The following is a 27,367-nucleotide window of genomic DNA, read 5'->3' on the forward strand; positions in this document are numbered from 1 at the left end:
AGCTAGCTGTTTCTTTATTATATTTATATACCACCCTCCCCGAAGGCTCAGGGTGGCTTAGCTTACATGAAACAAGAACGAGCCGTATGGAAGGGCGGTATAAAAATCTAAATAAATAATAAATGAGTGATAATACAATATTAACAGCAGGTACATAGTGGAACCGTAAACAATGGGCAGAACATTAAGTCAGCTAACACATACTGATCACCCCGTGGGGTGGGTTGGACGGACCGGCAGTGGTTACCGTAGGAAGGAGGCTCAGGAGCCAGTGGGAAGTGGCTGGTTCCGGTTGACCTGAACCCAATGCCTGGCGGAGGAGCTCCCTCTTGCAGGCCCTGCGGATCTGTTCAAGTGTCATCCGGGCCCTGGTCTCCTACCGGAGCTCCTTCCACCAGGTGGGGGCCGGGATGGGGAGAGCTGTGGCCCTGCTTGAGGTCGGGCGGGCTTCCCTGGGGCCAGGGACCACCAGGTGGGGCGCAAGGTGAGATGCCCCCCCAGGTACACTGGGCCCAAAGGGCGCATGGCCTTAAGCGGGGCCTTAGAGTGGAAGCCGGCGTGGGGCCTGCGTGCTGCATCAGGCGAAGGAGGGCGAGTGTGCGCCGCGGTGTCCTGGGGCCGAGCAGGCCTCCGCCGAGAGAGAGAGCGAGCGCGGGAATCTCACCCGGGATCCCGGCGGAGGGGCCTCTGGGGAGGGGGGGGTCGCCAGGCGCCCACAGGGGGGGTCCCGGGGGGTCAATCCGCTGCCTGGGCGGGCACCTGCCTAGCCGGGCGGCCGCGGGCGTCCCTGGGGGCGGGGCCTGGGGCTGGGGGCGGGGCTGGGGGCGGCGTCCCTCCCTCCTGGGATCCGCTCCTGCGCTGAGGAGGCGGAGGGAGCCGGAGCCCCGCCCCCTGGCGCGCGGCCTGCGGTCGGCGGCGATGCGCTCCGTCAGCTACGTGCAGCGCGTGGCGCTCGACTTCTCCGGCAGCCTCTTCCCGCGCGCCGTCTGCCTGGGCGACGCCGACAACGATGGGGTGCGCGGGGGGGGGCCGAGGGGGGCGATGGGGGGGGCTGAGGGGGCGCCTGGCCTGGCCTGGCCGCCACTCACGCCCCCCCCCCCTCTCTCTCTCTCTCCCCCCCCTCAGCGGAACGAGCTGGCGGTGGGCGACACCGGCGGGCGCCTGTCGGTCTTCAAGGGCCCCGAGAGCAAGCCGTGGGCCGTGCGCGCCTGCCAGGGCATGGTCAGTGGGGCCGCGGGGGCCGCGGGGGGCGGGGCCGGGGCGGGGGCGGGGCGTTGCGCCGCGTGGCTCTGACGTCAGGCCGCTCTCTTGCAGCTCACCGCCGTGGGCGTGGGCGACGTGTGCAACCGGGGCCAGGTAAGCAAGAACAGCCCCCCCCAGGCGCCCCCCGCCCTCACCGCTGCACCCCCTTGGGAGGGAGGGAGGGAGGGAGGGAGGGGGGTGTCTACACACACACACACACATCCTAATATCGTGGGCGTCTCCCTCGGAGGAAGGGGCGGGGGTCCCTCGTGCCGCCCTCCGTGCCAAGAGAGCGATCCTGGGACGGCGGCGCCATGTGAGCCCCCGCAGGGGCAGATCGGCCCGGGCTCCTTGGGCCCTTCCCGGTTTCCTCACCGGCTCCGAGCAGAGCCCTGCTCGGTGCTGCTCTGTTCGCGGCCTGCCCCTGCCCCTGTGCGGAAGCCCGGCTTGTCAGGCATGGCCTCTGCCTGTCGTGCTGCACGTGCCTGACCACAAAGCTTCTCTGTCAGAACCTGATTGTTGCCATGAGTGCCGAAGGTTGGCTTCACCTGTTTGACCTCACGCCTCCCCCCTCCAAGCACCTGGATGCCCCTGGCCACCACGAGCTCCCAACGACGGAGGACCAGAAGCTGGGCTTCAAGCAGCACATCCCTGCCAACACCAAGGTCATGTTGATCAGTGACATTGGTGAGCAAGGGCATGGATGCCCGCTTGTGGAGAAGGGGGGGCGGGGGGAGAGGGGCACAGGCGTGTGCGGAAGCAGAATGTCCCCCAAGCATCCCGTCTCATGACCTCGACATTTCGGCAAAGACAGGAGAAGGAATACTGGGTTAGTTATGTTGATCATATTTCTGAACTCGATTAGGAGTAAACAAGTCTGCCATTATATCCCATTAATTAACTAAAACCTATTAGTCAATTATTGATTAGGTCGCTTAGTCTGCTCGTTGAGCCTGACAGCATGTTGGGGATATGTTTGTATAACTATTCTGAGCAGGCAACTTGCTTCTGTTCTTTTATGAATTGTAGCATTTCCTGGGGGTGTGTGCCACTTATTCTGTCTCTTGCATGGACACACAGTAGAATTGTGATTGTTGTGAGACAAGCTGTTTTGGCTCTCAACAGATGGAGATGGAAAGAATGAGTTAGTTGTGGGCTATACGGACCGTGTGGTACGAGCATTTCGCTGGGAAGACTCATCAGAGAGTTCAGAGAATATTTCTGGGCAACTGGTACTGCTCAAGAAATGGCTGCTGGATGGACAGGTAGGAATTAGAACATCAGAAAAGCTCTGTTTGATCCAGCCTAGGAGTTCATCCAGTGCAGCATCTGTTTCTCTCAGTGGCCAACCAGGTGTCCTAGAGGGCTCATATGTGGGGGGCATGTTACTAAGGGCCAGATTTTGACAGAGCATGTTACTATGGGCCAGATTTTGACAGAGCTTCAATATTTTCTGCAATCTTTCCTCACTGTGCAGTCACACACATAATCTCTGCACCTGACCCAGCCCATTTTCACCATCCAACACAACCATAGCCAAACCTTTGTCATTCAGTTATATGAACTTGTGGGGAAACTGCTGGGAAACTGATCCTTGGGTAGGGGCATGGAGACTTGATGTGGCCAAAGGAGGAGGAAGAAGTGAAACATAAGGATGCCATTAATTGGAAAGGTAAAGATATGACTCACAAAACGACCTCTCATTTCCCCTCGGTTGTTGGGGCTTAGCGTAGGAACCTGATTTAGCTTGCATTTCTTTGATTTTGGCATTGTGATCCTGAACAGTGATCCTGATTTTGTGATCCTGAACAGTTATGTGGACGCTCCCCTAGAAACTTGTGGAAATGTTTGGCCTGTGCTGCTGACATAATCTGTAATGCAGCTTGTCATTCCAAGTCCTACTTCAGTCTTTTCTTTCTTGATCAGTTTTCTGTTCTTGTAGAAAGCAGGTATTTGTGCTGTCACTAGCTCTGATCCCTCTTCTGAAGGCAAATGATATTCCAGCTGGTTTCCTTTCTCTACTTCTGTGCCAGAACAGGTAGACAGCCTCTCTGTGAATCCAGGCCCAGATGGTGCTCCTGAGATGATTGTGTCCCAGCCTGGCTGTGGCTATGCAATCCTGCTCTGCACTTGGAAGGCAGATCCCCTGCATCCCTCAGACGGGGAGGCAGGCAGTGCTTCAGCCAGCAGGTGAGTCTCCTAGGATCCAGGGAAGGCAAAAGAGACCACTTCCAGCAGCATCGGTATCTCTGCATGTGGGTTGTGACTAAGATTTTGGGGAAGAAGAGATTCCAGAATCATTTGGCAGCACAGGTGTAACATACCTGCCAAATATCCTTACATTATATAGTTCATTGTGAGATTTTGTGTGGTTGTATTTGTCCTGCTTTGAATTATGGAGTTGTTGTTGTTGCTGTTGTTGTTAGGTGCGAAGTCGTGTCTGACCCACCGCGACCCACCCATGGACAATGATCCTCCAGGCCTTTCTGTCTACCATTCCCCGGCGTCCATTTAAGTTTGCACCAACTGCTTCAGTGACTCCATCCAGCCAACTCATTCTCTGTCGTCCCCTTCTTCTTTTGCCCTCGATTGCTCCCAGCATTAGGCTCTTCTCCAGGGCATCCTTCCTTCTCATCAGGTAGCCAAAGTATTTGAGTTTCATCTTCAGGATCTGGCCTTCTAAGGAGCAGTCCGGGCTGATCTCCTCTAGGACTGACCAGTTTATTCGCCTTGCAGTCCAAAGGACTTGCAAGAGTCTTCTCCAGCACCAGAGTTCAAAAGCCTCAATTCTTTGACGCTCGGCCTTCTTTAAAGTCCCAACTGTCACAGCCATATGTTGCAACAGGGAAGACCATAGCCTTGACTAGACGCACTTTCATCTCTGCTTTTTAGGATGCTGTCTAGATTTCCCATAGCTTTCCTCCCCAAGAGCCTTTTAATTTCTTTGCTGCAGTCCCCATCTGCAGTGATCTTGGAGCCCAGGAAAATAAAATCTGTCACTATCTCCATTTCTTCCCCATCGATTTGCCAGGAATTGAGAGGGCCGGATGCCATGATCTTCGTTTTCTTGATGTTGAGTTTCAAGCCAACTTTTGCACTCTCCTCCTTCACCCGCATCAAAAGGCTCTTTAGTTCCTCTTCACTTTCTGCCATTAGAGTGGTATCATCTGCATATCTGAGGTTGTTGATATTTCTCCTAGCAATCTTGATCCCAATTTGTGACTCATCTAACCCCGCCTTTCTTATGACGTGCTCCGCATACAAGTTAAATAGGCAAGGCGACAGTATACAGCCTTGCCGAACTCCTTTCTCAATTTTGAACCAATCAGTGATTCCATGCCCGGTTCTCAATGTTGCTTCTTGACCTTCATATAAGTTTCTCAAGAGACAAATAAAATGCTCGGTTATTCCCATCTCTTTAAGAATTTGCCACAATTTGTTGTGCTCCACACAATCATTGGCTTTAGCATAGTCAATGAAGCAGGAGTAAATGTTCTGGAACTCCCTAGCTTTCTCCATGATCCAATGTATTTTGGCAATTTGATCTCTTGTTCCTCTGGATCTTGAGCATAAGTTTGCTAGCATGAGAAATGAGTGCAATGGTGCGGTAGTTTGAACATTCTTTGGCATTGCCCTTCTTTGGGATTTAAACTGACCTTTTCCAATCCTGTGGCCACTGTTTAGTTTTCCAAATTTGCTGGCATATTAAATGTAGCATTTTTACTGCATCGTCTTTTAAGATTTTGAATACTTCAACTGGAATGCTGTCACCTCCACTAGCTTTATTGTTGCTCAGACTTCCTAAGGCCCATTTGACTTCACATTCCAGGATGTCTGGCTCCAGGTCAGTGACTACCTCCTCATGGTTATTAGGGATGTTCAGCTCGCTCTTGTATAGTTCTTCTGTATAATTTTGCAACTTTTTAAAAATTTCTTCTGCTTCTGTGAAGTCCCTACCATTTTGGTCCTTTATCATACCCATCTTTGCATGAAATGTTCTCTTCATATCTCCAGTTTTCTTGAAAAGATCTCTGGTCCTCCCCATTCTATTGTTTTCTTCTATTTGAGAGCCAGTTTGGTGTAGTGGTTAGGAGTGCAGACGTCTAATCTGGCAAGCCAGGTTCGATTCTGCACTCCCCCACATGCAGCCAGCTGGGTGACCTTGGGCTCGCCACGGCACTGATAAAACTGTTCTGACCAGGTAGTGATATCAGGGCTCTCTCAGCCTCACCCACCCCACAGGGTGTCTGTTGTGGGGGGAGGAATGGGAAGGCGACTGTAAGCCGCTTTGAGCCTCCTTCGGGTAGGGAAAAGCGGCATATAAGAACCAACTCTTCTTCTTCTTCTTCTTCTTCTTCTATTTGTTTGCTCTGTTCATTTAAGAAGGCATTCTTATCTCTTCTAGCTTTTTTCTGGAATTCTGCATTCAATTGGGTGTATCTTTCTCTTTATCCCTTGCCTTTCACTTCCCTTCTCTCCTCAGCTATTTTTAATCGGTGAATAAGCATTATGTCTAAACAATTGAGAGAGGGGCAGAAGGAGTTGTGGAGCATCTCATTTCCTCCACACATTAACACTATTTCCTGTGTGTCAGGATCAGGATCAGCTTCTGCTCTCTGCCATGTCTGAATTCAGTGAACCTAAGAGACTCCATATTGGTGTGCTTTGTCCTTGTTACCTTTCCCAAGTAACCAAAATGCTTATGGCTCTGTAGTATCTCTTTGATCTCCCCTCCGCTTCGACACTGCATGTTCTCCCTGCTGTGCTACATTGCTGCCAGTGTCCCTGTAAACATCTTATCTGTAGCCTGAGGCGCTGTCCTGACCAAGGCCGTGCTAACGCTGGCACCTTGGCAGGAAGCATGGGATGGCACCTGTGTGGGTGGGGGATGACACCCTCCCCTTGGGAACAGGTCTAGTTTCGGCGGGAGAATTGTATTGATAACTGCTTGCATCCCCGATATCGAACAGTCTTGACTTCGAATGTTAAAGTGTTCAGATCTACTTCCAATTTAAGCTTTCTTTCTATAGAAGCCTGGTTGTGAGTTTGGTCTGCCCTTGACACTGTGTCCCTTTCTGAATAGCCCGGTATCCTCTTCTTTTTCCCTGCTTCCTTCTCTTCTTCCCTCCCACCAACTAGACTAATACAACCAGTCCTGAAGAGGATAAGGAGAAATGCAACCAGTCCTGAACAGGATAAGGAGATTGACCAGAATAGGGAGCCTCTGCAGGCAGTTCAGAAAAAGACTGAACGGCGAAGGGCGAGACAGTTCTCGGGGCCTTTGGAGCTCCAGAATAGATTTCAGGCCCTTGCAGAGGAGGTGCAAGGGTCAACAAGGGAAGAGGTCCCAAAACAAACTCTAAGAAAAAGGGAAGAGGCCACGGGGACAGAAGGAAATGGAGTTGAGAAGAAAAAAAAAAGGAGAGTACTGGTAATTGGAGACTCCCTGCTAAGAGGAATGGATCGCCATGTGGCTGGGCCCGACCCCCTAACCCGAGAGGTGTGTTGCTTGCCAGGGGCGAAAATTAGGCTGCCCAAACTCCTCAAATCTACGGATCGCTACCCATTTGTGATGGTCCATGTGGGAACGAATGACATGTCCCTGAATACCATCGCTCCTATTAAAAAAGACTATCAAGATCTGGGGAGGAAGCTCAAGCAAATGGGGGCACAAGTGGTATTCTCTTCAATCTTGCCTGTCAAGGGAAGAGGAATGCGTCGGGAGAGGAAGATAATGGAGGTGAATCAGTGGCTGCGTAGTTGGTGCCGGCAGGAGAGATTTGGTTTCTGGGACCATGCGATAGGCTTTCTTGAGGAAGGCCTACTAGCACCTGATGGACTGCACTTATCGAAACTGGGGAAGAATGTGTTTGGCAGGAACCTGGGGAGATTTATCAGGAGAGCTTTAAACTGACGCCACAAGGGGAAGGAGACGATCAACATAGGGAGTGTATGGAAGGAAAACGATCGAAGGCAGCCCAACCGGCAAGGCCAGCTCATAGGGAACCAAAATTAAAAGGATTCAGATGTCTTTATACTAACGCCCGAAACATGGGCAATAAAAAGGAAGAGCTAGAACTTCTCATGCTGATGGAAAGGTATGATCTAATAGGCATCACAGAAACTTGGTGGAATGATTCTCATGACTGGAATGTAATGGTGGATGGATATGAACTGTTCAGAAAAAACAGAATAGATCGAAGAGGTGGAGGAGTGGCACTGTATGTGAGGAAAGGGCTTACCTGTCAGGAAATTCTAGTGAAGGAGAGCATATCTACAGTGGAAAGTATCTGGGTGAAAATAAGCGAGGGGACAACAAACAGTGTGCTAGTTGGTGTCTGCTACCGACCGCCTGACCAACAAGATATGGATGCTGCACTTTGTGAACAGCTTGAGAAAATATCCAAGCGGCAGGACCTTGTCATCATGGGTGACTTCAATTTCCCAGATGTGTGCTGGGAAACAAACTCTGCGAAGCGTCCTCAGTCATGCAACTTTCTGACCTGCCTGGCTGACAATTTCATTTATCAAATGGTAGATGAACCCACAAGAGGTTCAGCCATACTGGACTTAATACTGACCAACAGGCAAGAGTTGGTGGATGAGGTGAAGGAGGTGGGGACCCTAGGGGGAAGTGACCATGTCCTCATAGAATTCCTTTTGAGATGGGGAGCCAAGGAAGCTTATAGCCAGACGCGGATGTTGGATTTTCGTAAGGCAAACTAATGAACTCAGAGACATGATGAGTGTCATACCATGGACGAGAATGCTGGAAGGGAAGGGAACATGTGAAGGGTGGACGCTACTCAAACTAGAGCTATTGCATGCTCAATCAATGACTATCTCAGAAAGACGAAAACACTGCAGGAGCTCTAAGAAACCTATTTGGATGAACAGAGAACTTCAAGAGGAACGAAGAAAGAAAAGGGAAATGTTCAGGAAATGGAGGGAAGGACAGAGCTCTAAAGAAGAGTACCTACAGGTTACTAGGCACTGTAGATCAATCATCAGAAAGGCCAAAGCTGAGAGTGAGCTAAGATTGGCCAGGGAAGCCCATTGTAACAAGAAAAGATTTTTCAGTTATGTGAGGAGCAAACGTAAAGTAAAGGAGGCAATAGGCCCACTGTTGGGTGCGGATGGACAAACTAACGAAAGATGCAGAGAAAGCAGAAGGGCTTAGTGCCTATTTTACATCTGTTTTTTCCCACAGGTCAAAGTGTTTAGGCACATCTAGAGATGGCCGTAAAAGAGCCTCTTGTGGCGCAGAGTGGTAAGGCAGCCGCCTGAAAGCTTTGCCCATGAGGTTGGGAGTTCAATCCCAGCAACCGGCTCAAGGTTGACTCAGCCTTCCATCCTTCCGAGGTCGGTAAAATGAGTACCCAGCTTGCTGGGGGGTAAACGGTAATGACTGGGGAAGGCACTGGCAAACCACCCCGTATTGAGTCTGCCATGAAAACGCTAGAGGGCGTCACCCCAAGGGTCAGACATGACTCGGTGCTTGCACAGGGGATACCTTTACCTTTACCTAGAGATGGCCGTAGCCAAAGGATAGTGTCTGGGTGGCAGGTTAACATGGATAGAGAGTTTGTCGAGTGGCATTTAGCTGCACTGGATGAGTTCAAATCCCCTGGTCCGGATGAAATGCACCCGAGAGTACTCAAAGAATTTTCCAGAGAACTTGCACAGCCCTTGTCCATCATCTTCGGAACCTCTTTAAGGACTGGAGATGTCCCGGAGGACTGGAAAAGAGTAAACGTTATTCCGATCTTCAAAAAAGGGAGGAAGGATGACCCAGGAAACTACAGACCAGTGAGTCTGACCTCTGTTGTGGGGAAGATAAGGGAGCGATCTGCAAACATCTGGAGGACAATTTGGTGATCCAAGGAAGTCAGCATGGATTTGTCTCCAACAGGTCCTGCCAGACCAACCTGGTTTCTTTTTTTGACCAAGTAACAGGTTTGCTGGATCGGGGAAATTCGGTTGATGTCATTTACTTGGATTTTAGTAAAGCTTTTGATAAGGTTCCCCATGATGTTCTGATGGATAAATTGAAGGACTGCAATCTGGATTTTCAGATAGATGGATAGGGATTTGGTTAGAGAACTGCACTCAAAGAGTTGTTGTCAATGGTGTTTCATCAGACTGGAGAGAGGTGAGTAGCGGGGTACCTCAGGGCTCGGTGCTCGGCCCGGTACTTTTTAACATATTTATTAATGATCTAGATGAGGGGGTGGAGGGACTACTCATCAAGTTTGCAGATAACACCAAATTGGGAGGACTGGCAAATACTCCGGAAGATAGAGACAGTGTTCAACGACATCTGAACACAATGGAAAAATGGGCAAATGAGAACAAGATGCAATTTAATAAAGATAAGTGTAAAGTTCTGCATCTGGGTCAGAAAAATGCAAAGCATGCCTACTGGATGGGGGATACGCTTCTAGGTAGCACTGTGTGTGAACGAGACCTTGGGGTACTTGTGGATTGTAAACTAAACATGAGCAGGCAGTGTGATGCAGCGGTAAAAAAGGCAAATGCCATTTTGGGCTGTATCAACAGGGGCATCACATCAAAATCACAAGATGTCATAGTCCCATTGTATACGGCACTGGTCAGACCACACCTGGAGTACTGTGTGCAGTTCTGGAGGCCTCACTTCAAGAAGTATGTAGATAAAATTGAAAGGGTACAGAGGAGAGCGATGAAGATGATATGGGGCCAAGGGACCAAGCCCTATGAAGATCGGTTTCCCTGTAGTCCTTACTTTTGTCTTCTTGATAGTCCTGATATTCAGCTATAATCCTGCTTTGTCTCTTTTACTAATCACTTGCTCTGTATTCCTGCACACTAAAAAATGGGAGAAATGTCTCATGAATCTTAATTGTTAATTTTGTACCTTGATTTGTATCACTGGATTCTCCCAGGCCCCATTCCAGGGACAAATGGACAAAAATGCCCCTGCTTCCCTTTGTGAGCGGTGGAAGGCATGGGAGCCTCCTTTCTACCACACAGGGTTTCCATTACCTGGGCTTCCAGGATGCTGCATGTTCACAAGCAGGTACCCTTTTCAACTCTAGGTGTTGTTGTCTTCTAGAGAAGCCCCAATCCGGGATGTTATTCTCCACCAAACATCCGGCAGAATTCATAACAAGAACGTTTCAACCCATCTCGTTGGCAACATTGGCAGAGGTAAGTGGCAGAAATTCTGGGCCTTCCAAAATGAGGCAACCAACTGGAATTGTATGTAGATGAATTCTAGGCTCATTGTCTTATTTATTTATGTTATTTCTAGTCTACTTTCTCACTTGGACTCAAGGCAGAATACACAGTGTAAATCCATATAATCAGTGGATGGGGCGTTGAGTAAGCAGTGCAGTAGGATTAGGGTTGTAGGATGACTCAGAAGTCTGAAAACAGAATTAAAGTAAAGCATGGGCATTAACAATCTAATTGCTTAAACAGTTGTGTGGAGTGTGAGCTCACAGAGGCAACGGTAGCTGCAAAGAATTCCTTTTCAGTGCCCTTCATTGCCATCTCATAAGCATCTTATAAGATGTTCTTGATGCTTCATCACAAGTTTTCTGACAGAGTCGCTCTGTCAGCTCAGGAAGACTTTATCCAGGCACTAGCCCTTAGGATGTGGCAGGCCCTGGTGGTGCTGCTTCCCCAACGCTGCCTTCCTTGTCTTTTGTCTCTTTAGGGGGCATCCAGCAACACAATGGCTCTGGTCTCTTTGCACTCTGCACGTTGGACGGTAAGCCCTCCTGAATACCTGGAGAAATTAACAAAGAACGCTTTGTACCCAATTAAGGGTTTATGTATCTGGGTAACAGAAAGAATCTCACACTTGGGAACAAGCAGTGGCAAGGGATTTTATTGACAGGGGAGGTCTATAAAATCCCTTTTTAGTGTGTTGCTAGGCATGAAGCATGAAGGGGCTTGACCCAAATTGTGTAGCCCAGAATAGCCCAAAACGATCAGAGCTTGGAAGTCAAGCAGGGTTGGCCATAGCTAGTACTTGGATGGGAGACCACCCAGGCGACAGCAAACCACCTCTGCTCACCTCTTGCCTTGGAAGCCGTATGGGGTCACCATAAGTTGGCTGCAACTGGATATTGCAGGGTCCACCCCCCTGACCTGGATAGCCCCAGGCTGTCTTGGCTGATCTTGTCAGAAGCTGGAATTAGAATCAGCCCTATTTAGTATATTGTCACAACACCTGGAGTGGGCAGTGGATTTCCATGTGCTGTGTGCGCAGCTGCCCCTGTGTTGCCAAGGCAAAAAATTAGGATGCTTCCTGCTTCTCATGACCCTGATATTAAGAAGCAAGAGCCTGTGTATTCTTTCTCTTGCTTACATGGGAAATGTTGGGACCATTAGGTTCAATCTGGACCCCCCCCCCCAATATATCTCACCCATGCCATGCGCGTCAGAAGAAGGCCGCAGCCCTCAAACGATGCCTAGAAATCACCACCAGGAAAGGGTCTGTGTGTGCTTGACTCTGCCTTTCTAGGAGGGCCAGAAGCAGTTTATTGGACACAGCTGTGGAGAAAGCAGAGAGGCTCTCAAGCTAGGTCAGGCCCCAAGTGCAGGAGTGGTCAAGGCGGCTAATTGCAAGGGAAGCCAGTTGCAAGGGAAGAAGCAGAGCTGCTGGAAGTGTTGCCCAAGCCAGGTTAAAGGAGCTACTGAAGAGCTTTGTAGCTTCCCCCTTTCCTGAGTGGGGAAGGAGGCCCTATGATGCTAAGCCAGAGGTCTGAGCTGTAGCTAGGAGCTGTCGCCATCTTGAGGGAGCCTGAGCAAGGAGGGCAGGTCCAGGTAGGAGGCAGAGGGCCCTAGGAGATCCAGATTTCAACGGTGGATCAGAGGGCAGCTACCTCAGGGTTCCCCAAGTGGGTATAGTCATATGCTCCTGGAAGCTTACAGGGCATTTCTCTCCTCTGATCACGTCTTGTGAGACATCCCTGGTCTGAGTCAGGCCCTGTCCCATTAGTCATGCAGGGATAGCGTAAGAGCTGCTACTGACAAGCTAACTTCTATGTTTTCTGTGAAATGCAACCTGGTGTTGTCAGACATCATGCTCTTAGGAGGCCCGTTTTCCTCATGGCCTTTCTTGTGGACGCAAATCCCACTACTGGTTTAGTGTTTCAGTCGAAAACTGGTCTTAACAGAGACAACCTTCTGTAGAATCCCCCCAGTGCTGCAGTTCTGACGTAAAATGTGACAGTGTCCTTCTTCCTCTTGTTAGAGCTGCCTCATGCCTCCTTCTCTCCCCCCCCCAGGAACACTGAAGCTGATGGAAAGGACGGATAAGCTGCTGTGGTCAGTGCAGGTTGACCACCAGCTTTTTGCTCTGGAAAAACTGGATGTTACTGTGAGTTCTATTCTCCATTGCTGCCTCACTTTACAGTCTTGAAGCTAGACTTGCATTACTTCCGCAGAAGCAAAAGTTACATTTCTTTTTCCCCCTCCCTATTTTGCAGACTGCATTATGCTAGCTTTTTGCACCAGCCCTTCTGATTTGGTGCTAAGTTGTTAATCATAGAGCCATAGAGTTGGGAGAGGCCACGAATCTAGTCCAAACCTCTGCTCATTGCAGGAATACTGTGGATGGATGGATGGATGGATGGATGGATGGATGGATGGATGGATGGATGGATATCCATTGCAAGTATGTAGCCTTATGGGATTCCCAAGACGTCACAGAGAACTGTGCTAATTAGAGACTGATCTCTTCCAGGGAAATGGCCAAGAGGAAGTGATTGCTTGCGCTTGGGATGGCCAGACGTATATCATAGACCACAGTCGGACAGTCGCCAGGTTCCAGGTAGATGAAAATGTGAGCGCCTTCTGTGCAGGTGAGCTGCTTATGTGCTTGGCAGATCTGTGGCCCAGCTCAGAGCTGAGCTCTGAAGAGGCCTCCGTTTAGTGGCAGTGTTCTGGTGGCAGAGGCCTCCATGGCTAACCTTGCAGCACTACTGTGAGTTGAAGTAGGCAGTTACTGGCACAGACAGCCCAATGGCCTTGCTCCATAAGAAGGCCGCTTCATATGCTCATGAACAAAAGTCTATAACAGATTGTTATCAGGAGTGGCTGTATCAGCTATGCCTGCATAATTTCCCCAATTCAAACCCTGGCATTTTCGCGCTGAGAAAGACCTTCTTCCACCTGGTATCTTGGATGATGCTAGGTTAGGTCAATCAGTAACCAGAGTGTCCAACAGTTCTTTCTCCTACCTTTCTGCGATGTGAAAGAAAAGTCAAATTATGGCATGGACACTTTTTTGCCTATTAGGGGTTTTGCCTATTAGGCTTACCTTTTGTCCAAGGGTAGATTTGACAGGGGCGACTCTCCCCTCCCTGTGTGTAGGGATGTCTGTTTGCTTTTCCGTGTTTTTGCTTTAGGGAACCAGCCCTGGCCCATGCACAAGGAAACTGCTTTGTAGGAATGCCTTTAATTTGCGCTTAAGGCGGCCTTATTATGGCTGCTGCTGTATCAAGTGATGCTGTCAAGGGCAGACTAAACTCACAAACAGGCTTCTATAGGAAGAAAGCTTTAATTGGAAGTAGATCTGAACACTTTAACATTCGAAGTCAAGACTGTTCGATATCGGGGAGGCAAGCAGTTATCAATACAATTCTCCCACCGAAACCAGACCCGTTCCCAAGGGGAGGGGGTCACTCTCTCACCCAGGTGCCATCCCAGACTTCCTGCCAAGGTGCCAGAGTTAGCACGGCATTGGTCAGGCCGGCGCTTCAGGCTAGCAGATAAGTTGTTTACAGGGACACTGGCATCAATGTATCACAGCAGGGAGACTATGCAGTGTGAAAGCGAAGAGATCAAAGGAAGGGGGGGATCAAAGAGATACTACAGGGCCATAAGCATTTTGGTTACATGGGAAAGGTAACAAGGACAAAGCACACAAGATGGAGTCTCTTAGGTTCACTGAAATCAAACATGGCAGAGAGCAGAAGCTGATCCTGACAGATGCTATTGATGTATGACTGAGCCAGTCCAGGATCATAGAATAATAGAGTTGGAAGGGACCTCTAGGGTCACCCAGTCCAAACCCCTGCACTATGCAGAAACTCACAACTACCTGCCCACACACAGTGACCCCAATTCCATGTTCGTGTGACCCATCATCTCCCAACGGCACTCTGCTTCCACTAAACCCTAGCAGTTGGGTCCGGTGTTCAAGAGCACCGTAGTCAAGGGAGGTGTGTGCTCCTGAGAGCACATTTTCATTAAACTCCATGCCCGTTCTTCTGCTTCACCAGAATCTGATTCTGCACTAGAAGGGGAAAAAGCATATTGATGTGATAATAGTATAGCGAGCTTTCATCCTTCTTAGACAGGCACTGTCAGGGTCCCAGCTATGACGGATGAAATGTATTTCAAAGCTTAAGAGGATATGTAAGTATCCAAGGGGTCAGAAGTGGTTAATTCTGCCATGCACCGATGTATCTCTGTAACTTGTCACGTGACCAGTTTAGTCTCATCTGATAAGCTCTCTTTCATGGTAGCCTTTTCCCTGTTTATTGCCCTCGGCTTTTGGTTATACTCTGCCCTTTGATCCGGCCAGCTTGGTGTAGTGGCTAGGCTCTCTGTCCTTTTATCCCACTTACCAATGAGAGAAGGACCACAGGGAAGGGGCCCACCAAGACTTGCAGAAGTAACCTCGAAGGCAAAGGGGCTGGCAGACGTTGCTTCAGCTGGGCTGGTCCCAGTGGTGGGCTTTCAAGCATATCTGGTTGATCCATCTCTTCCTCTGAGAGTTCAGCCATTTGTTCCTGTCAGAATGCTATAGTTTCTACCATTATTTCAGGATGTTTATTTACCAGGATCCCCTTTAAGTATCTCTGCCTTGTCGTGGTGAAGGGGCTTGCGTAGCTCAGTGAAGCTATGAACTATGCCATGCACGGCCACCCAAGATGGACAGGTCATAGCTGAGAGCTCTGACAAAAGGTGATCCACTGGAGAAGGAAATGGCAAACCACTCCAGTATCTTTGCCATGAAAACCCAATGGACAATTTCAAAAGGCAAAACGATATGACGCCGGCAGATGAGCCCCTCAGGTCAGAAGGAGTCCAATATGCTACTGGGGATGAGCAGACAGTAGTCTGAGTAGCACCAGAATGAATGAAGTGATTGGGAAACTCAACAATGGCCACAGGATTGGAAAAGGTCAGTTTACATTTCAATCCCAAAGAAGGGCAATGCCAAAGAATGTTCAAACTACTGCACCATTGTACTCATTTCTCATGCTAGCAAAGTTATGCTCAAAATCCTACAAGCCAGGCTCCAGCAATATGTGGACCGAGAACTTCCAGAAGTACAGGCAGGATTTCGAAGAGGCATAGAACTAGAGATCAAATTGCCAACATACGCTGGATCATGGAGAAAGCTAGCGAGTTCCAGAAAAACATCTACTTCTGTTTCATTGACTATGCTAAAGCCTTTGATTGTGTGGAGCACAACAAATTGTGGCAAGTTCTTAAAGAGATGGGAATTCCAGAGCATCTTATCTGTCTGTTGAGAAACCTATATGCAGGTCAAGAAGCAGCAGTGAGAACCGGACATGGAATCACTGATTGGTTCAAAATTGAGAAAGGAGTTCGGCAAGGCTGTATAATGTCGCCTTGCCTATTTAACTTGTATGCGGAGCACATCATGAGAAAGGCGGGGTTAGATGACTCACAAATTGGGATCAAGATTGCAGGGAGAAATATCAACAACCTCAGATATGCAGATGATACCACTCTAATGGCAGAAAGCAAAGAGGAACTAAAGAGCCTGTTGATGCAGGTGAAGGAGGAGAGTGTAAAAGTTGGCTTGAAACTCAACATCAAGAAAACCAATATCATGGCATCCGGCCCTCTCAATTCCTGGCAAATAGATGGGAAGAAATGGAGGTAGTGAGAGATTTTATTTTCCTGGGCTCCAAGATCACTGCAGATGTGGACTGCAGCAAAGAAATTAAAAGACACTTGCTCTTGGGGAGGAAAGCTATGGCAAATCTAGACAGCATCCTAAAAAGCAGAGACATCACCCTGCCAACAAAAGTGCGTTTAGTCAAGGCTATGGTCTTCCCAGTTGCAATGTATGGCTGCGAAAGTTGGATCATAAGAAAGGCCGAGCGTCAAAGAATTGAGGCTTTTGAACTCTGGTGCTTCATCCGGCACTAAAGCCTCTCCCGCCCGGCCTACTACCCCTGAGGCCCGAACTTCAGCGCCTGGCTCAGAGCAGACATGCCGGTCATGCTCTGAGCCCAGCGCTGAAGCCTCCCGCCCAGCTTGCCCCCCTTCCCGAGGTGCCGGCTTCAGTGCCAGGCTCAGCACATCTGGGGCACTGAAGCCTCTTCCGCCCAGCTTCCCCTCCCCCTGAGGCGCCAGGCCCAGAGTAGGCCTGGAACATCTGGGATGCGCCAGGCCTGCTCTGAGCCGGGTACTGAAGGCTCTCCTGCCTGGCCGCCTCCCCCATGAGGCCCCGGCATCAGCGCTGGGCTCCAACGCAGCGGCCCAGCTCGTTTCCCCGCTCTGAAGCCTCATCTGTTCGGCCTGCTCACCTGGTCGGCCCGCTGACGTCTGGGACGGGCTGCATGGCTCCCAGACTGACACTCAGAGGGGCCCTTTCGAGTTTTTATCCCAGACTCGCCCCGCCTCTTTCTCCTCCCACAATGCCCTTACTCCTTTATCCTTACCGCTCCCGCAGAGCGGTTTACAGATGTTCCAGGTGATAAGGCCAGTGAATCCAAAGAGATGCCAAGCATTTCGACTTTTTGCTCAGTATAATTAAACCAGTTGGAAGTCTGCAGTTCTGAGAGCATTAGAGAAGTAAAACTGGCAGTTTCAGAATTAAAGACTAAACGCAGCCAAGCCCTGGTCTCCAAACAGAGAGCAGCATAAGGGACACAATTTCCAGAATACATCGGAAAAAGGAAGATTGAATGCTTTCAACTGCATGGTTCAACTGCATGGTTCAGCCTGGAGAAAAGGAGGTTGAGAGGGGACATGATAGCCCTCTTTAAGTATTTGAAAGGTTGTCACTTGGAGGAGGGCAGGATGCTGTTTCTGTTGGCTGCAGAGGAGAGGACACGCAGTCATGGGTTTAAACTACAAGTAAAACGATATAGGTTAGATATCAGGAAAAAGTTTTTCACAGTCAGAGTAGTTCAGCAGTGGAATAGGCTGCCTAAGGAGGTGGTGAGCTCCCCCTCACTGGCAGTCTCCAAGAAAAGGCTGGATACACACTTTTCTTGGATGCTTTAGGATGCTTAGGGCTGATCCTGCGTTGAGCAGGGGGTTGGACTAGATGGCCTCTATGGCCCCCTCCAACTCTATGATTCTGTGATTCTGTCTCCGTGGGGTCCATGAGGCAGGACACCTGGTGAGGGCAAGGCTGGGGGTGCAGCTGCTGGCAGAGGTCAGCTGGGCTTACTTACGGAGCCATCGTTGGCAGGGGTGTCTGCCGAGCGGGTGGCTGACATCTGCCCTTGGATCTTGTGACTTGTTTCTGTGAGGGATCTCCTCCTCAGCACTGGTTTTCAGATATTGTTTGTGGATTTATTTATAACTAGGAATAAAGCCCGCTGCAGCCAAAATGCAGCGGGCGCATGCGGGGTGGGTGGCTGTAGGGGCAGAAGGAAGGGAGGAAGATGGGCAGGAAGAAAGAGAGGAAGGAAGAAAGGGACGCACAGAGAAAGAGTTGAAGGGAGAGGGATAGAAATGCAGAATGGAGGGAGGGACGGAGGATGAAGGGAGCGTTGGGAGGAAGGAAGCAGCGTGGGGGTGTAGACTGCGGGGCGTGGAAGTGGCGGGATAGGCAAGAAGGGGTGGTTGGGGGCATGGGAGAGGTGGCAGAGGGCCAGGAAGGCAGGATGGAGAAGTGTTGGAGGTGGGCGCTGATGGAGAGTGTGTGGGAGTCGGGGGGAGAATGCGGAGGTGCGCTGGGACGTGGAGAGCTTGGGAGGGGGGAGAACCGATGGCGGGAAGCAGTGGAGGTGTGCGTAGGTGGGGAGGGGTTGGAGGAGGGGGGGAGAAAGTGTGGCGAGAATCCGAGGGGATGGGGAGGGATCGAAAGTGCAGAGAGCGCAGAGTGGGAAGGGGCGGCGGAGGCGAGCAGGGGCGGGGAGGGCTTGAAAGAGGGGGGAGAGGGCGTAGCGGGAAGGCGTGGCGGAGGCGAGCGGCAGGCTGGGTACCTTGGAGATCGTTTTCCCACGGTAGTAGGGCGACTGTGTGGGCGGGGTTCCTGGCGGCGCAGTCGAGGGCAGGGTGGCCGGCAGGCATGAGATGGCGGGCCGAGGCGCAGGAAGCCTGCATCGCAGTGTAGGTGGGTGGGTAGTGGATCGGCTGGGGCCGGGCTTTGCAGGCAGGACGTGAAGTCGGCGCGCGTCGGTCCCCGGGCGGCAGTGGAGGCTCGGACGGACATGGACGTGGCTGGCCGGCGGGAAGGCTGTTAAGTGTAGGCGGAAGGCGAAGGCAGGCTCGGCTGGAGGGTGGTTGTGTGGGGAGGCGTGGGCCTGGCTATGGGCGCTGTTGGGCCGGAGGCAAAGTCAGGCAGATGTGTGGTAGGGCGGGTGGCGACGTGCCTGCTGGCTGCCAGGCTTGCAATGGCGGCCGGCAGGCGAAGGCAGGCTCCGGTGGAGGGTGGGCAGTCTGGGAGGCGGGCTGTCAAGCGGAGGGCTTCGCGCCAGCCGATTGGGTCCTCCGCTTGTCAGTTGGGGGGCCAGAGCCCAATCGATGGGCTTGCTCATCATGGACGGACTCCTCCCACAGGGGGCTTACTATTTTATTAATTCCACGGAGCAGTTACAGATACCACATAGCTGTCAGAGTCCAGTCAAATTCCCAGTAAGCAGACTCAATGTTGACAAGAATTCTCTTTATTGAAGAATCAAGCAAAACAAGGCAATGGTATCTTTCTTAAACCCATACACACATACAGAAACACACCCGGTCACTAGCTCTTTGGTGTGCAAAGAGCCAGGTGTAAATCTTTAGCATTCTCACACTACAAAGCCCCCAAGAGAAAAGCAGTAAGACTCCCTAGTATGCTCTAAAACACACACACACACACCAACTATTCAAGGTCAACAGATTCCCCCCCCTTTAAGAAAGCACCAGCAGAAATGAAAAGCCTGGAACTCTGGTCAAGCAGAGGCATAAAATGTGTTAAATTTGCTTCTTGTAGAATAGATCAAGCAAACACGCCACGATACCATAAACAAAATAGCAAATTCAAACCACTCAGCTAGGCAGAATAAATGATACATCAGAATCAACAGAACTACCAGCAGCAGGGCAAGAGCATGTGAACTGGAGAACAGGTGCCTGACAGGAGGCTCCACTTAAACCCCTTGTGTGTTGCAGAGTTTACTCAATCTGCTTTAAAAGGCAGCTTTGAACCCTTTCCTCACTTGATCTGATCCCAGCTGTTCTGGGTCTGACTGTTCCTATTGTTTGGATCTTTAGAAGCCGCAGCTTCAGATCTTTCTTTCCCCTGCATGGTACAGGGAAGGTGAGATTTAGCTTCATCTTCCTCTGGCTTGGAGCCCCCTCTCCCCGTTCTCTGTTTCGCTGAAGTCAGGCCCAGATATGGAACAGAGATGAGTGGTGGAGTCGGCTGGATCATGTCAGGTTTGGGTGGGGAGAGTTGCATTTTTAAGGAAGGAAAAAAGCAACATCAGCATGACTGGATCTAGCCGAGCTTTTGGATGCTTTTCTAGTTTTTCACTTAGAGGGAACAGTTAATATACAGGGATTTTGAAGCAGCCCAAAGAGGTCGGGTGCTCTGGGTGTCTCCATTCTGCTGCATGTGGCCTTTCCCTGAAGTTCCACCTTTGGTTTCTCGGCTGTTCTTTGGGTCTCCCTGGATGTCAATGCTGGTTCCTTAAGTCATGACTGCCCTCTGCCTACGTTTCTCCAGGTCTCTATGCCTGCAAAGGAGGCTGCAATAGCCCTTGCCTGGTATACGTCAGTTTCAATCAGAAGATCTACATCTATTGGGACGTCCAGCTGGAGAGAATGGAATCCACAAATCTGCCAAAGTTCCTGGAGGGAAATTCCGAATACACAGAGCTTCTGCAGCAGCTGGGTGTGGGTGAGTGACGCACCTCATACACCCGGGGGTAAAGTGAGGGTATGCTTGGCCTAGACCCAGTTAGAATTCCACATGAAAATTGATGAAATGCTGTGTTTAAAATGGCAGGTTAAATACATGTTTTTATGCTTTTATGTTGTTGTTGTTGTTAGGTGCGAAGTCGTGTCCAACCCATCACAACCCCATGGACAATGATCCTCCAGGCCTTCCTGACTTCTACCATTCCCTGGAGTGTTGTAGGGCTTCATAGAACTGGTTCACTTCATCCTCTTCAGCAGGAGTGGTTGAGGCATAGACCTGGATTACTGTGATGCTTTTATACACCCACAGTAATATCTATAAACAAAACTTTCTATAAGAAGCAAATTGTTCGACTATGTAGAGAACAAGGTACTGTCAAAACCCCGTTCTCACAAGCTTTGGCCATTGCCATGTTATCACTGGCTTTTGGCTATCAGCTTTAGTATCTGCCTACAGGGGTTTTGAATGCAGAATTCCAGAGAAAAGCTAGAAAAAAAATGCCTTCTTAAATGAACAGTGCAAACAAATAGAAGTAAACAATAGAATGGGGAGGACCAGAGATCTTTTCAAGAAAATTGGAGATATGAAGAGAACATTCCATGCAAAGATGGGTATGATAAAGGACCAAAATGGTAGGGACCTCACAGAAGCAGAAGAGATTTTAAAAAGCGACAAAATTATACAGAGGAACTATACAAGAGCGAGCTTAACATCCCTGATAACCACGATGGGATAGTCACTATCCTGGAGCCAGACATCCTGGAATGTGAAGTCAAATGGGCCTTGGGAAGTCTGAGCAACAATAAAGCTAGTGGTGGTGACAGCATTCCAGTTGAACTATTCAAAATCTTAAAAGACGATGCAGTAAAAGTACTACACTCAATATGCCAGCAAATTAGGGAAACTCAACAGTGGCCATAGGATTGGAAATGGTCAGTTTACATTCCAATCCCAAAGAAGGGCAATGCCAAAGAATGTTCAAACTACCTCACCATTGCACTTATTTCTCATGCTACCAAGGTCCTACAAGCTAGGTAGGACCTCAAAATCCTACAAGCTAGGCTTCAGCAATACGTGGACCAAGAACTTCCAGAAGTACAGGCAGGATTTCGAAGAGGCAGAGGAACTAGATATCAAATTGCCAACATACACTGGATCATGGAGAAAGCTAGGGAGTTCCAGAAGAACGTCTACTTCTGCTTCATTGACTATGCTAAAGCCTTTGATTGTGTGGAGCACAACAAATTGTGGCAAGTTCTTAAAGAGATGGGAATACCAGAGCATCTTATCTGTCTCTTTAGAAACCTATATGCAGGTCAAGAAGCAACAGTGAGAACCGGGCATGGAATCACTGATTGGTTCAAAATTGAGAAAGGAGTTCGGCAAGGCTGTATACTGTCGCCTTGCCTATTTAACTTGTATGCGGAGCACATCATGAGAAAGGCGGGGTTAGATGAGTCACAAATTGGGATCAAGATTGCAGGGAGAAATATCAACAACTTCAGATATGCAGATGATACCACTCTAATGGCAGAAAGCTAAGAGGAACCAAAGAGCCTATTGTTGCAGATGAAGGAGGAGAGTGCAAAAGTTGGCTTGAAACTCAACATCAAGAAAACGAAGATCATGGCATCCGGCCCTCTCAATTCCTGGCAAATAGATGGGGAAGAAATGGAGGTAGTGACAGATTTTATTTTCCTGGGTTCCAAGATCACTGCAGATGTGGACTGCAGCAAAGAAATTAAAAGACACTTGGTCCTGGGGAGGAAAGCTATGGCAAATCTAGACAGCATCCTAAAAAGCAGAGACATCACCCTGCCAACAAAAGTACGTTAAATGGGGTGTGTGGCTAAAGATGTCATCCTCAGGGGATTGCAGTGCACACTGGACCTTGACAGGGGTCAATTGTGGAAGCAATTGGCAGAAAAGAGGGGTACGCAAACCCCACCTCATTTTTTCTACCCAGGAAGTCCTAGTGAACTCTTGGGGCCCTCTCCAATCCTTTAGGGAGTTTATCTCCCCGGATAACAGGCTGTCAGCGTTTCAGGACAAGAGGATGACTGCCATATTCTTTCTTGGACTATTTTTCTTTCTTTCTCTCTTAAAAGAAACTGCTTTAACCCTCTTCTACGATTTATTTACTGCAAGTGAATGAGGTGGACTGGGTGGAGGACAGCATCTGGCAGCCTCAACGAAAGCCATTAATCAACGCTTCTCTAAACAACAGCAAGTAAAGCTGGGCTCTGCTGGGCTGCTTTTCACCTCTCTCTTTCCCTCCCCCTCTCTCTGCCTGAGTAGACACCACAATTTGGGGCAGACTAATTTTCTTAAGTAGAAGAAGAGGACTTAGATTAACTAGCAATAGCTTTTACAGCAGATGTTTTGGTTTCCGGAGATGAGAGCTGTGATTGGGAAGATCTCGCGAGAACTCTTCTCCAGGACGAGACTATTGGCTTCACTGACTTCAAAACCTCATTTACTAGTGCCAGGAAATTCTGATATGCGACCGGCTCTTAAAGGACCCCCGTTTTTGGCTATACTAAATTCAACTTACTGAAAGTGCTTTAGTTCTGAACTGCCCTGTTTTTAATCTCCGTGCCGTTTTTTGGTCTTCTGTTTTGTTTTTCTTCATTCTACACTGAAGAACATCGGAGGACTAAACAGACTTTCGCATTTGCCTAGGACTGTATAGGACCTCTCCTGGCTATTTGCAATATTGTCTTAGCTTAGCTGCTGACTTATAAGCCTAAAACATGTATATGTTAAAAAGAATGGCCTATCTAATAGAGAAACAAACCCAAGATCTGAAAGCATTTACAGAAGTTTTGATTAAGAATATTTTCAAGGAGATCCAAGACGGCAAGGAAGAAGTTTTTAACAGGATTGATGGACCAATAACAGTGGTTGATGACAGCACTAAACAAGTTTGGAAATCATCAGCGAAAGAGAAATCTGAAATTTTGGAGATGGAAAAGGGGGTTTCGGAGCCTCACAGAAAACATGACTTCCCAGATAAGGACACCCTTTAAAAAAAGGCATACAGCTATTTCAAAGCAACAGTACACAAGAATCAACCAAAAGATACATGGATCTGTTTTGAAAGTAAAGGAGCTTATCAAGGAAAAAAATTGTACTGATACATTTTGGATCGGAGTCCAGGAGGTGTAACTGCCTCAAGATTCATCGGTGAATATTTTGCAGGAACACCTGCACTTTCTACGCCAAAGTCTAACTGGACAGAATATAAGTCTACGGGAACAACAAGGTGCAGTAAGCCTCGATATGAGATCCCCTTAAAAAGATTGGGGAAGGGAAAGGTGAAGCAAAGGGAAGGATGAACAAGATGCTTGAAATCTTTTCTTTATTCTTCTGTACACTTTTAAGGCAATATAATTGTAAGTGCTGGAAATGTCATGATAAAGTGGGGGTTTTTTTCCCTTTCTTTTTTCTTTATTAGTGTATTGTTATATGGCCAAAGTTCATATTGTTCTACAAGTAATGTTCAATGTTAAGTATTTAATTCAAACCTGAAAATACCGTGTTGAATATCTGTCAGTCTTCGACTGTGTTAAGTATAAAATGTTTTATAGGTGGTATGTGACACCAAAAGTGATTGCTAAAATTGCTAAAAACTATGTTAACAAATGTTGGAAATGTGATAAAGAGGTTTCTTTTTTCAAATGTGGTGGAAATGTGAAAAAGTTTGTAAGTTTTGAGCAAAAGTTCATACCATTGTTTAGTTAATGTGGGGTCTTAGATTCAGTTTACATAGGAAATCTATGTTATTAAGTATATCTCCGCAGTGCCTCCCAGCCCAAACTCAAAGCTTAACTAAAAGGGGACACTTAATGGAGGGGGTTTAAGTGTAACAAATGAAGACTTTTCTTTGTATTAACAACTTATACTGTCTTATTTCTATATTTCTATCTTTATGAAAATAATATATATATATATGTATGTATGTATGTATGTATGTATATATTTTAAAAGTGTGTTTAGTCAGGGCTATAGTCTTCCTACTTGCAATGTATGGCTGTGAAAATTGGACCATAAGGAAGGCCGAGCATCAAAGAATTGAGGCTTTTGAACTCTGGTGCTGGAGAAGACTCTTGTGAGTCCCTTGGACTGCAAGGCGAACAAACCGGTCAGTCCTAGAGGAGATCAGCCCTGCCTGCTCCTTAGAAGGCCAGATTCTGAAGATGAAACTCAAATACTTTGGCCACCTCATGAGAATGAAGGACTCCCTGGAGAAGAGCCTAATGCTGGGACCGATTGAGGGCAAAAGAAGAAGGGGACGACAGAGAATGAGGTGGCTGTCACTGAAGCAGTGGGTGTGAACTTAAATGGACTCCGGGGAATGGTAGAGGACAGGAAGGCCTGGAGGATCATTGTCCATGGGGTCGCGATGAGTCAGACACGACTTCATACCTGACAACAGCAACAACAGAGGTTTTGGAATTCTTGTGATTCATTGTGGTGGATGTGAAAGTACCTAGCTTAGTGCCTCTGGGATTCTGGCCCTTGAACTGTTTGATGTTATGGGAGCATGCTATCTCCTCCCAAGCTTCCGAAGGTTAGGCCCTGGCCAGAACCAGCTTTTGATTTTGGCGCACCAGCAGGGGAAGGCATCTGGAAGGTTTCATGCCCAAACCAGTGTCCTAAGGGAGACATGGTTTGCTAAGGAGCATGATTTCCAGGGATGCCAGTCTTAGCAGAGATCTAGAGATGCTTGCTTTGTTGTTCTTTAAATAAAGAGATTTTACTTCAAAACAATCAACTGGAGTGGTAGGTGTATGGGACATTATATATGAATGGGTGTGCTTTTTAATACCTGCTTTGCCCCTGGATTGTAGGCAGCTCTTGCCTTTCACATTCAGTGGGCCTGGGCCCTTGAAGGGACACCTACTCCCTTAGGAGCCTTGACATCATGTGCAAACAGAGGCCCTACCCCGTTCCATGTACAGCAGAGTGGAGGTGGGTTAGCAACCATAGACCGTCTTTTCTATCTGGCATTCCTTTCCTTTTGTGGTTCAGTTATTGGCACTTATGAATGTCAGTCATCAGGAAAGCCATTTGTTTCCACTGTCCCTTTGTTGATTTCCCCCATCTTCCTCTTCCTCTCCTTTTCACTGAGGACTGCAAAATGACACTTTTGGATAGTGAACAACCTTTTGAATCCAGGCTGATGGTTATATAGTGTACAGTAGGTTACCCCAAGAACATATATTTTAAGGTGCTCCCATGATGGGCAGAAAGCATGCAGTTTCTATACACATTTCCATGGTGACGATATCAGCATTAGTGGTAATGTGTGTGCTTTTCTTTCATAGCTGGAGATGATGTTTCTGCTGTCAAAGATCTGATTCACAGCACCCTGTACTTACCAGAACATCAGTCGAAGACCCATCTTCAGCTGAGGTGTCCGGGCAAAACAGACTCACCCAAGGGCCACACAAACAGCCAAGAGGCAATATGAGCCAGCTGCACTGTTGCTCCGCCCGATGCTTGCTGGCTCTGTCTGCCACCGTCCAGGAGGGGACTTCAAGGCGCTTCAAAGCTGAGCAGCATTCAGAAGATGGATGCGAGGGGGGACTGGTGCCACCAGATGTCGTCTCCAAGTGCTGGGAAATGCCTCTCGCTCTCCTCTCAGGGTTGCCGTGGTCTGCAAGAACATCAGAGACTTACCGTTTTGCTAAAACATTGGGTTTGTAAAAAATGTAGAGTACAAAAAGGAAACTAATTAAATTAAAGCACAGAAAGTTGTTATATGTCCAGAAATGCTGATGCAAAAGAGAAAAGGCAGCAGACAGTAATAACTGAAATTCAGTTAACGGGGGGGAAATTGAAAAATAGTAAAGATAAAAAGTGTGCAGAATGATCTTCAGGGTGATTGTGATTTGTTGAGGAACGTGTAGAAATTCTGGGGAAGGATTAGGGTTCAAACCTCACAATGAAGGAATCAAAACCCTATTAGAGGAATTGTTTTGAAGACTAATCCAGACTCTGACATATGGCTACATTTTAGCACAATCCTATCCAGCAACCACTGTGACAGAAGAAAAGAGACTCTTAGAGAGCCTTTGTGCCATGCTAGGAATGAGTGCTCTTGTGTGGTTATGAATCCCAAATGCTGGAAAGCGGAACTGAAAAAGCCAATGGTGGGGAAACAGTCTGTATTATTGTGCTGTAACAGAGCTGGTCTGTGCTTTCTCCCCCGAATGGGTGAGGGCTGGGGCCAAGCAGTGGGTTGGCATGTTTGTACCGTATAAACTCGCATATAAGCCGACCCGCATATAAGCCGAGGCACCTAATTTGACCACAAAATCTGGGCAAACTTATTTACTCTCATATAAGCTGAGGGTGGAAAACGCAGCAGCTACTGGTAAATTTACATTAATTGAGGCACCAGTAGGTTAAATGTTTTTGAATATTTATTTCAAAGAAAAACAGTAAACTAGCTCTGTCAGTGCAAAAGAGGGCCAGCAAATCAGAGCAGAACAGTACCCGAAGTTGGCAACCTCCTACAACAAGAACAACAGCTACCAAACTAGGAGAATGGACTACTCTAACTGCAACTACAGTGCCCCCCCCAGAACAAAACACTGAAATAAAGAAGTGTAAAATTCAATAATGAAAGAAAGAACTATAAAAATCAACTTTAAAAAGAAATACAACCCCAAGAAGAAAAGGCAAACAATGCTGCCCCTCAGAAAAAAGAAGAAATAACCACTAGAAGAAAGAAATGTAAATGTAAAGATGTAAATCCCCAAACCCACCCCACCCCCAGAAACCAAAAGAATAGTTTGGAAGAAGTGAAGGCAAAAGGAAAAGAAAGATCAGAGTCCCTCAGTCAAACCAGTGCTGTCCTACAAGCAGCCAGAGCAAGATTCAGCTTGCAAGAGGTTTGCAAAAACAGTACATTGATTGGCTGGCTGGGAGCAGGCTGTTATTTAAATTACTGTATATACCCACGTATAAGCTGAGGAGGACTTTTTCAGTGTGAAT

At 48.3% G+C, this 27,367-nt stretch overlaps 1 protein-coding gene across 2 annotated transcripts; it reads left to right on the plus strand.

Moving 5' to 3' along the window:
- The first annotated feature begins 851 nt into the window (after positions 1-851).
- ITFG2 (integrin alpha FG-GAP repeat containing 2) lies at positions 852-26,240 on the plus strand. 2 transcript variants are annotated; one of them, XM_077301800.1, is made up of 12 exons: positions 852-1,014; positions 1,126-1,221; positions 1,315-1,356; positions 1,752-1,929; positions 2,368-2,507; positions 3,281-3,432; positions 10,337-10,431; positions 10,943-10,996; positions 12,522-12,613; positions 12,980-13,097; positions 20,168-20,341; positions 25,693-26,240. In XM_077301800.1, the coding sequence occupies exons 1-12, from the start codon at positions 919-921 to the stop codon at positions 25,836-25,838; spliced, it is 1,383 nt and encodes a 460-aa protein (XP_077157915.1). In that variant the 5' UTR covers positions 852-918; the 3' UTR covers positions 25,839-26,240. The 2 variants fall into 2 exon arrangements, with proteins under 2 accessions (XP_077157915.1, XP_077157916.1); XM_077301801.1 differs by lacking the exon at positions 2,368-2,507 and having other exon boundaries at positions 3,276-3,432.
- Positions 26,241-27,367: the final 1,127 nt, after the last annotated feature.

The sequence above is a fragment of the Paroedura picta genome, chromosome 10 (genome assembly GCF_049243985.1).
Source record: "Paroedura picta isolate Pp20150507F chromosome 10, Ppicta_v3.0, whole genome shotgun sequence".
Taxonomy (NCBI): Eukaryota; Metazoa; Chordata; class Lepidosauria; order Squamata; family Gekkonidae; genus Paroedura; species Paroedura picta.